Consider the following 10,286-nt stretch of genomic DNA (forward strand, 5'->3'; position numbering starts at 1 on the left):
GTTTTTCATCTCATTATTTCAGCTGGTCCAGTTGTATACAGAGACGCTGATAGTGACTCTGCACCCTTTCTTCAGGCAGGGTTAGTCATTGGTCAGAGTCTCTACAAGCATAAAGCACATTTGCAAGATGTGTAACATGTGAACATCTAAAATAAAAAGGACTGTGGCTGTGTGATTTGAATGCATGTAGCCTCTCTGCAGAGTAGTATGAAAATGCATAAATAGAGTAGGTTCTTACTATGCATGCATTTGCATTAATATGCAAGAGTGATTTGTCCCTCTAGATGCATATTTCATTGCACTCTGTGCTTGGTATATAATGCATGAAATATTCTCAAAGCATTTTTCTGAGATGCCACAGCAGGGTATGTAATCACACTTTGACGCGGACACAGACAAACCATTTGTCTTGTTTACCTCTCAATAGGAGGAGTGCATTGCACAAATAACAGAACTCATAAGCGTCTGTAGTTGCCAGTGGCAATGCGTCTATGGACGTCAGACTGACGCACATGATTCGCGGTTCAGTTCAGTGTGTGGGAGGAAAGAGCAAGAGCTTGGAGATACCAGCCTGCTGTGAAGGACTGTAATTGCAGTGCCAGAGCAATTATGTCCCGGAGAACTGGGCATTTTAGATCATTGAATCTGCCCCGAAACACTATGATACTGATCAGAGGCAAATCCCTGATGCATAAATATCTGTTCGACAATGGGTCCAATTAAAATGCATCTCATGAATATTGTGAAACAATGCGTATCATTTCGGTAAAGGTCTTATCCTGCATTTTGGTACCTGGTGTTATGTTCTGAGTATGAGGTGTTGAAACATGCCAATTAATTTTTTCATCTTTTGCATTCCCTGTTTCTGTGCAGCTCCCTCACTCACACAGACATGACAGTCTGTCTGATGCACTAAAACCTGCAAATCCAACAATTCTTCAGAGGGGTTTCATTGATACGTCAACAGATCTGAAAGAAGTGCAGTAACTTGCAACAAAGAAGTCAAAGAAAAAAACAGCAATCACAGAAACAAAAGCGACACCATCCTCTGTCTAAGCCGACCCAATGGCGTGGTCAGCTCTTACTGGCCCCTGTGTGGCCCTCCTATTGCTCTTCTTCGGTTTGACCTCCTGCACTCCTTCCGGCCCTGCCTCTGCCACCTGTGCCACCCTGGAACAGAGTCGCTTCTTTGGTGTATTCTCCTCTACGACGACCCTGCCCTCCACACCATGCTCTTGGACCCTGCAGAACCCTGATCCTCGCCGCTACAACGTCTACATGAAAATCACCAAACCAACTGACTCCTGCGTGCCCCGCCAGATCAGGACCTTCCAGTTCGACTCCTTCATTGAGACCTCCCGTACCTACCTGGGAATGGAAAGCTTTGATGAGGTGGTCCGGCTGTGTGATGCATCAACTACTGTCACCTACTTGGAGTCAAGCAAGCAGTTCCTGCAGATCCGCAAGGTGGCACCGAGAAACGGCCTGGAGATTGTGGAGGGGCAGAATGATGTCAGTGAGTTCAAGGCTGAGTTTCTGGTCGTTGGGAAGAGGAACCCGAGTATGCCTGCCTGCCAGATGCTGTGCCAGTGGCTGGAGAAGTGCCTGTCCAGTAGCACCCATGATTATCCCTGTGGCATCATGAACACACCTTGCCAGTGCTGGGAGGCTCCAAAGAGGTCACCAGGAAGCTGTTACAGGGGTGGTGTGTACGTTGAGAAATGCCTTCCTGTTCCCAGAGACAACGGACGCGATGCTGAGATTATCAGTAAGTTTGTAACATGGTTTGATTAATCTCCAGAGTAACCTTTTTAAAATATGAAAGAAAGTTAAAGAAAACCAAGTATCTCAAGCATTTTAGCACAAATGAAACAAACAAAAACAGCGTGTTCCCCTTAGTTTGTTGTGTTGTTTTATAATCACATCCACTAGGCTAGACTGTTGATGTTTAGGGGGTCATGTTCTTCAGGACCCCAAAGCTCTGCAGGCAGTCTCCAGCTCTGCCAGAACTCAGTGTTTGTGTCTTAGGAGCTGCTAGGAGTAATGATCCATGTCTGCAGAGCAGGTAAAGGATGTGCACTCTGCCGCCACAAAGTAATGAGAAGTAAATCAAAGGTGTTAGAGAAATTTGTCATTGCACCTTCTGGCCTCATTGGCAAGAGTGCCTGAACCACACACATCACCATCTCTGCATTTTGTCTTAGGCAGTCATGTTAGGTTTTAACACTTGGAAAGGAGTCTGGGGTTTTAGGGAGAGACAGAGGACATGTTTGTGCATTAGGTTGGGGGGAGGGGGAAGTTCAAAAGAACACAAAGAACTCACAGTCAGCTGGCAGCGGAAGTGCAGCACTTGTGGTTGTCATAGCAACGTGCCAGTCGGCCTCACACACCGCTCTGCTGTGGTTCACACCAAGTGGTTAAAAGCAAATAATCACCGTTTCAAATGGAATATCTGTTGAGTGCTTGGTTCTGCTCACAAAGAATCGTCCTTGCTCATTCTCTGAACATAAAACAAATATTATTCACTTCCGGTTCTTGTAACATGAAGTTTACAGAGGGAGTATTGGTTGAGTCATGCTTTTGTACACTTTTATGCACAAATAAAGTAGGGATATCAAGTTTTACCCGATTTAACTATAATTTCTTGCAACCATAGAAACCTTTACTCAGTCTCTCTCCTCTTCTGTTCTCTCCCTGCAGAGGGTTGGGCAGGTTGGGGCCGCTGGTCAGTATGCAGCCAGGAATGTGGTGGTGGAGTCCAGGTGCGCAGCCGAACTTGCCAGCCCGAAGATGTTGTGTGCGAGGGAACAGTTGAAGAAGGGCGGGCCTGCAACCCTCAGCCCTGCATTGGTAAGCCCACCTGTCATTTAGGTGGGAGCACTCAGCTGCAGGTGGCTCAGATTAAAGGCAATAATCATGCAATTTTCAAATTCTCTCAGGCAAAGAGCGCAACAGGAGCCAGGGTCTGCGAGCCATCGTCGGTTTGAAGAGAGACAATGCTGATGATTCTACACATGGAGTTGTTGCAACCCAAACAGGTGAGATAGGTGAGATAGATAGGTTAATAGGTGTTATTCACACTGCTATGTAGTTAGGCGTTGTTTATTTGTGAATAATGCAGATTTTGTAGGTGTGAATTTAAAAAAATACATCGCTTACTCCAAAAAACTACTTACCTAACTTTTCCAAGTGTTGTGGGCCTCGTGTGCTGAACTTCATGTTTTTTCCACAGTAGATGCAAAGACAGATGAGTGGTCCTCCTGGAGCGCATGTTCAGTCACCTGTGGAGAGGGGGGGCAGAGCCGTACTCGAGTCTGTGCTACTTCCTCCTTCACCACTCAGTGTACAGGACCCCTGCGTGAGAACCGGCCCTGCAACAACACAGCCGTCTGCCCCGGTGAGTGCCTTGTTCCTCCCCTCTGATATGAGCGTGACAGGGGGAGAAAAGAGAAAAAGAGAGTGCAATCTCGACAATGTTGGGGACACTTGGTCTTTTTGAAGTACTCAATAGAGGTAAAAGCCATTATCCCTTAATCATTTCCATTTATACAGTGCCAGTCACAAAAGCAAAGTAGATAAAGAGAAGCAGGCAAGTCAAAGAGACATTTTTGAGCTTTTACACATCGAGATTTGGATTGTGGCGAAAGAGGTTACAATTCACAATCAAGTAAAATTCCTTGATAGGTTGCATGTTTAGTACTGTGCCTTAGGTATTGGGTGGGGAACTCCCCCACCTAGTGGAGGGTTTACAAAATGAGACTTTAGTGCGTAGCCTGTATAAACCTCAAGTGAATTCAAAATACCAGTAGCACATTTTTTGAACAAACCATTATTTCCTTCATCAAAATATCCCACTGTGTTACCCATGTGCAGTGGATGGTGCTTGGTATGAGTGGACCCCCTGGAGCCTGTGCTCATCCACATGCGGCCGTGGTTATCGTGACCGTACCCGCACATGCAAGCTGCCTCAGAATGGAGGAGAGCCTTGCCGCGGCCCAACAAGACAAACCAAGTTCTGCAACATCGCTGTCTGCCCAGGTGAGACAGGGATCTTAAATTTTAAATTATCTTTTCACAGCTGATTTAGATTTGATGATATACAGGAGGATGTATAAAAGTTTCACATAAAACCAGATTTCATTACCTAAAATTTGCAATCACAGTTTGTTCTTTTACTATTATACTTGATCCTTCAGCTAACTGATTCATATACGAGAGCTAATTAAACCACTTATTGGCATCACCACCATCACAAACAGCAACTGCAGTAGCAGGTTGACATCACATCTGACAAATCCACAGAATAAAAGCCTCTGTGAGCATTAGTCAGTGGCTGTATAATAACTGCTGGTGACTCATGCCGTGCTCATGGTCACTCAATATATGTGTAGCTTAGTTCTTTGGTATTATGCCACCTACTCGTGTGCTGAAAGATTTTAACTCATTTTGAAATCATAGCTGCAATTTATTGTACTTTTTTCCACACCAGGTTTGGTGGTTATCATTACCACATGTGTGATTTTATTCAACAAGTTATTTCTTTATACATCCAACAGTATCCCCGTTGCAGTTGCATGCTACCATCAGCAGATGTCTCTGTGCTTCACAAATGAATTACAGATTACATCTGAAACTGTTGGGCAAAGTCATTAGTGAGAGATGATTACACATTTCATTTGAGATTGAAAGGCTTAGAAAATTGAGTCAACCTTAATAGCCAATTTAACATAATGAAAATTTTTATTTTGACCAATCTTACTTTAATTCCAATAATGATTGTGTTTTTTTCTATTTACAAGTTATTTAATCTTTTTGTAAGGCTGCACTACCCCAAAATTTGAAATGTGAAGTATGAAGTGTTTTCTTGGGCTAAATCATTATTTCTTCTCATTCATGCCCAATATAGAACTTTTAGAGTAGTATTACTCCTCACTAAGACAAAAAGGATAGGTCTTAGTACAGGTCAATCTTGTGGACAATGAGACCATCATATTTTTTGTAAATAATTGCTAAACAATTGTCAAAATGTCCATAATGATGGTTTTAGTTTTGAGGACAGTGGATCTTAAAGGTTGAGAGTCACATACAGTCATGCTTGGAGGACGGATACCCGAGCTCCAACTTTCTGTTTCACTTAAACTCAGCTGAAGTAGGTCATGTGAAATGTTTATAGCATCAGTGAGTGTGCTGTGATGCCTGTGGCTTCAGGGTCTGTCTTGTCCTTACGCTCACTACAACTCTCTTGTGTATCTGCTCCTCTACCTCCCTCTAGTGGATGGATCCTGGAATGAGTGGTCAGGCTGGAGCGCATGCTCTGCCTCTTGTTCCAACGGCACCATGCAGAGAACACGGGAGTGCAATGGGCCATCCTATGGGGGCTCTGAGTGCCACGGCACCTGGATGGAGACAGCCAACTGCTTCCTGAAAGATTGTCCCGGTAAAATAACATATCTAACTTCCCATATTCAATATTCACTACCCAAATAAAAGATACATGAATTAGACATATCCCAGTCCAGAGTTCATGGTGTGAAATATTCTCTATCTGTAGTTGATGGACGCTGGCATGCATGGAGCTCTTGGGGCAGCTGCAGCAAGACTTGCGGTGGAGGCATCCAGCAGAGACAGAGAGTCTGTGAAGGGCCTTTCTATGGTGGAGAGCCTTGCCTCGGTGATAAGGGAGAGCAGAAACGGTGCAATGAGAAGAGATGCCCTGGTTAGTGACTTAAATACGACGGATAACCGTGGCCACACTACAGTACAATTCAACAAGAAAAGAGATTTCTTATCCTTCTATTTATCCTTCCAACTTTATAGAGCCCCATGAGATCTGCCCTGAGCAGAACACTGGAGATGTTGTGTGGAAGAAAACCCCCGCTGGAGACATGGCTGCCATTGCATGCCCTGCTGATGCCTCAGGTACAGTGGCAGTGAGGATAGCAACATGCTTTGTCTGTTTTCATTGGACATGTTTGACTGTTTATCATGCCCCATCATGCAAACTACAAGTATGTGCTTTCTCTCACTAACAGGTCTGATTCTGCGCCGGTGCACCCTGGACGCTGTAGGTCTTGCCTCCTGGGAGAGCCCAACTCACATCAAGTGTGTCTCCAAGAACTATGAGACCATTCAGATGCTGGTAAGCCCCGAAAACATACCCTAATTAAAATGCTAAATGCCTCATCTGTTGTGTCCTCACAAGGCTAATTTCCCAGTGGTGAAGTCAAACCAGCGAATGTCAAAGATTCACATTAACCTCTCGACTCTTCTTCTGTAGTCGAGGGACTACATCTCCAAAGCGCAGATTGGACAGAGTGTAGACGGGGTCGCTGAGGTTATTTCACGCCTGAGATTCTCCTCCGATGAAGGGGCCAAGTACAGCGGCGACCTCTTGGCCGTCATGGAAATCCTGAAGAACACCACTGAACTGTACAAGGGAACCAGGCTAAGATTGAGCAACGCTGATGTCGAGGTAAACTGAAATCTTATGATTTAAGGAGTGGTTTAATATTGTGTTACGTATGTACATCTTTAAAAATAATATCATGTAACACTCTATCATGCTTCTCTGATCAAAAATAGTTTCTAAATAAGCTAGAATTGGTATCTTCTTACACCTCTGCCTCCATTTAATGATCTACAGAACTATGTCCAGACCATCAGCAACTTACTGAAGGAGGAACATCGTGACAAATGGGAAGAGGCACAGCTGGTATGTGATAAGAGGGTGCATCTATGAATACGGGCAGGGGAGAAAATAAGTCTTTTATGCTAACACACTTGATGGGATGGGAGTGTGTGCAGGACAAATTCAGAAACTGAGAAATGTCTGGGTGTGTATGAGAAGTAAGTGTGAAAAATGGGGAAATAATGGGGTAGAGTATAAATGACTGGTGCCCTTGCACCTATTAACACTCCAAAATGCCATTTACCTCACTCAAACACTGCATTAGAATGGGATAATAGTATGACACCAAGAGCGGTATTGAAACTTCATCATCATCTAGTTTTACATTTTATTTTAGATTCGATCATAAAATATTCTTACAACAAACAAAATGAACTTTGACTTGTTTGACCACCTGTTGATGTACTTGTTTCCCCATGTCCATGACACATAAAATGAGTGTGCCCACTACATCGAGTGAAGAAACAGTTGCTACTAATCGAGTTCACGTAGAAAGATGAGAAAGTTTTTGAAAAGTTAGACAGACAAAAGACTCCAACTGCAGTGAGTAAACACATATTTGTGCACAAATTGAAAAGGGTGAATTACCAAGGCACTGCAGCAAGAGAAAGCGAACACTTCAAGGTGACAGCGCGAGAGAGAGAACGAGTGAGATTGAATCAGGGAGAATCACTACGCCCACTTTGCAATCTGTGAGCGTCTATTCCATCCTACATACCAATGGCAGTTGTAAGGGGACACAGACAACACATTGCATACAAGCACACACCTTGCGCCCACATCGCTGCAGTTCTGCGTCAGAGACACGCAACTCTGATAGCCCTCCCTTCTACCAAGTGAGAGGACAAGAAAACCTGAGTATGAATCAACAGCCTGCCCATTTATGGCCTTAAGGAAGTTCTGAGGTTGCATAGCAGCAAGTGTATTTTTTCACTCTGCTGCTGAGCACTCAGAAAGAATAAGTATGAGCTGGACTGACATAGAATAGGAAATCTAGATATGGGCATGTAGTCACTGTAGCCTTGCTAAAGTCCGCAGTTACAATAATTGTGTAAATTGCATGAATGTGCCCCTTCACTTTTCCCTTATTTTCCCTGTTTTTGACTCTTCCTCCTTTTCTCTTCCTTATTTTTTCTTTTAATCCAGATGGGTGCCAACATTAAGGAGTTCCTCCGCCTTGTTGAGGACTTTGTGAACATGATCGGTATGCAAATGAGCGGCTTTCAGGACATTTATGAAGTGACCGAGAATTTAGGTGAGCCCTAATTTCCTCTGCCAGCTGCTCTCTGCTCATGTCTAGTCAGGATGATTTGTCCTTTCTACAGCCAGAGAGTACATCAATCTTAATCTCATCCATATCCATATCTGCAGCAGCAGAATGCATCAGTTATCACTTTGGCAGAGTACATCAGCTATACCATCTTGCATGTACCATCTCCAAGATGTTGTTCAAGTATATTTGGCGTAACACAGATGTAGCTTTATCAATCTGTCAAATACTGTAAGAATAACTGTAAACTCTGAATCACTCTCTGTGACTTGTGCGACCGTTTTGGCTCAGTGAAGGTGACATTCTCACAGGATTTAGTGGTCAATGATGACACTCTGGTCAGACACACACGACGCATGAAACAAAAATGTCCTTGGCATTAGACAATTTGTAAACTAACACAGTGTCGAAAAAAACTTTCTAGAAGTCGATGACCGCTAAGTGCTGTTCAGTAACAAAGCCCTGTTCTCTCTCTCTCTCTCTCTCTCTCTCTCTCTCTCTCTGTCCTTCTCAGTGCTGAGCATCCACAAGCGTCCGACAACTACAAGCTCCAACTTCACCTTCCCTGTGAAGGGCTGGAGGGGTATGCTGGACTGGGTCAGGACCTCTGAGGAGAAGATCTCAGTGTCCCGTGATGCTCTTTCCATTGAACAGTCTGGTAAGATCAAACAAACAGAATTTTCTAGATCAACCAATGTGCAGTCATTTTCAGTTATTGTCAGTTATGAATTTGATTCTAAGCAGACATTTTGTTCTTTGCAGATGGCAATGATGCTTTTGTGACTGGCATCGTCCTCTACAGAAACCTTGCTTCTATTATGTCCTTCCAGAGGTAATTCAATTTCTCCACTTTTGTATGAATGTAACTGGCCTTCCGTGAAATATATTTTGTCGTCACAAGATGGCGCCCCTTGTTGAAAGACTCTCTACTGCAATGAGTAGGCCTTGCAGATACCTCATGTCAAACCTTGACCAAATTCATTCAACTATAATGTCTCAGATGGACGACACTGATTGTGTAATTTTCTGTTTCTCCACAGTAACACCACCCTCCTCAACTCCAAGGTGGTGACAGTGATCGTCAAGCCCAACCCGACTCTCCTCTCATCCCCTGTTGAGATCGAGTTCCCCCACCTCCAAAATGTAAGTCCCTAATGGTTAGCCAAGCTAATGGAGCCTTGTGAAAAATATCAGCCCCCCTCTGGGTGTTTGCTCACTGCAGTACACCGAGCCTGACATTTTGTTGACATTTGCAGTGACACTGTGACTTTTACTTGTGTCCGTTAAAAACCATCAAAGATCACAGCAGAACGGTCAGCTGACGATGATGAGAAATCATGCGCAGTAATTAGTCTCTGCAGCTGATAAGATGCTGTTTTTAGTTTTGTGCATGTATTACAGAGGAGGGTGGCGAGAAATGTGGGCAGGTGGCTGTCAGCAGCAAGCTGTTGCATCTCACACGTTTATAGTACACTGTCCCAGCCTACACATTTTTCTTGTTTGCAGATATTCCTAACACTGACTTCACCATCTTCCTCTCTTTTGCAGGGCACCGTGAATGAGACATGCCTCTCATGGGACGAAAGCGAAACGTAAGTGTTGACCACAAATTTTTTTCTACTTAAATGTGCATCTAGTCCTGGGTGGCCTTGTCACTTGATCTGATGCTTGTTGTTTATCTCCATGCTTTGTAGCCGAGGTCCTTTCAGTCATGCATCTGTCACTGTATATGAACATTCAACCCCCTAGACCTTCACTCAGCAGAGAGAGCAATAATGTCTCCCAGCTAGAAGCATCAGACTAGCTGTCTGACTACTTAGAGCACACAGAATTAAGAAATGACATCTTATTGATCCTCTGTGGTTCTAGTTGAGAGACACTTTACTTCAACCCAGCAATCTCCTGCATCGCTTGAAATGAACCACTTCCTGAGGAGGAAAAAAATACACAGGCAACACTTGTAACCTCATTACATACATCAGTGAGTAAATGCATCATAGCGTCCCTATAGGTCACACCGCATCGTGTCAATCTAAAGACAATTGCAGCTCTCCCTCCTTCACCTCTAAGTCATGTTCATATGTCACTGCCGAGGTTAATGGCTATGGCGCGTGGGACTTTGTAAAGATGCTTACATGCATTTGAATGACTTATGAAAGGAGCTCCTGGTGGTCTGGCCTGGATCAATCAGCCCTTGCCCATGCAGCCCTCCTGAAGAATACACAGGTGGACCATTTGCATTTAGATAGATTTGTACACTTGTGAAGGACAGATAAGAAATGAAAACGCACCCGCAGCCTGATACCCCCCCCCCCCCCCCCCCCCCCC

At 44.1% G+C, this 10,286-nt stretch overlaps 1 protein-coding gene across 1 annotated transcript in view; it reads left to right on the forward strand.

Annotated features, from left to right (window-relative positions):
- Positions 1 to 1,065: 1,065 nt before the first annotated feature.
- Positions 1,066 to 10,286, forward strand: part of LOC123976777 (adhesion G protein-coupled receptor B1-like) — a 19,821-nt gene continuing 10,600 nt past the window's right edge. The window contains exons 1-16 of the mRNA XM_046059123.1: positions 1,066 to 1,768; positions 2,701 to 2,850; positions 2,940 to 3,038; positions 3,233 to 3,397; positions 3,874 to 4,038; positions 5,273 to 5,437; positions 5,552 to 5,716; positions 5,818 to 5,919; positions 6,033 to 6,139; positions 6,278 to 6,472; positions 6,644 to 6,712; positions 7,835 to 7,943; positions 8,473 to 8,616; positions 8,721 to 8,790; positions 8,999 to 9,101; positions 9,507 to 9,550. Coding sequence (XP_045915079.1) covers positions 1,066 to 1,768; positions 2,701 to 2,850; positions 2,940 to 3,038; positions 3,233 to 3,397; positions 3,874 to 4,038; positions 5,273 to 5,437; positions 5,552 to 5,716; positions 5,818 to 5,919; positions 6,033 to 6,139; positions 6,278 to 6,472; positions 6,644 to 6,712; positions 7,835 to 7,943; positions 8,473 to 8,616; positions 8,721 to 8,790; positions 8,999 to 9,101; positions 9,507 to 9,550 — 2,555 coding nt within the window. The remainder of the gene's footprint in view (positions 1,769 to 2,700; positions 2,851 to 2,939; positions 3,039 to 3,232; positions 3,398 to 3,873; positions 4,039 to 5,272; positions 5,438 to 5,551; positions 5,717 to 5,817; positions 5,920 to 6,032; positions 6,140 to 6,277; positions 6,473 to 6,643; positions 6,713 to 7,834; positions 7,944 to 8,472; positions 8,617 to 8,720; positions 8,791 to 8,998; positions 9,102 to 9,506; positions 9,551 to 10,286) is intronic.

The sequence above is a fragment of the Micropterus dolomieu genome, linkage group LG09 (genome assembly GCF_021292245.1).
Source record: "Micropterus dolomieu isolate WLL.071019.BEF.003 ecotype Adirondacks linkage group LG09, ASM2129224v1, whole genome shotgun sequence".
NCBI lineage: Eukaryota > Metazoa > Chordata > Actinopteri > Centrarchiformes > Centrarchidae > Micropterus > Micropterus dolomieu.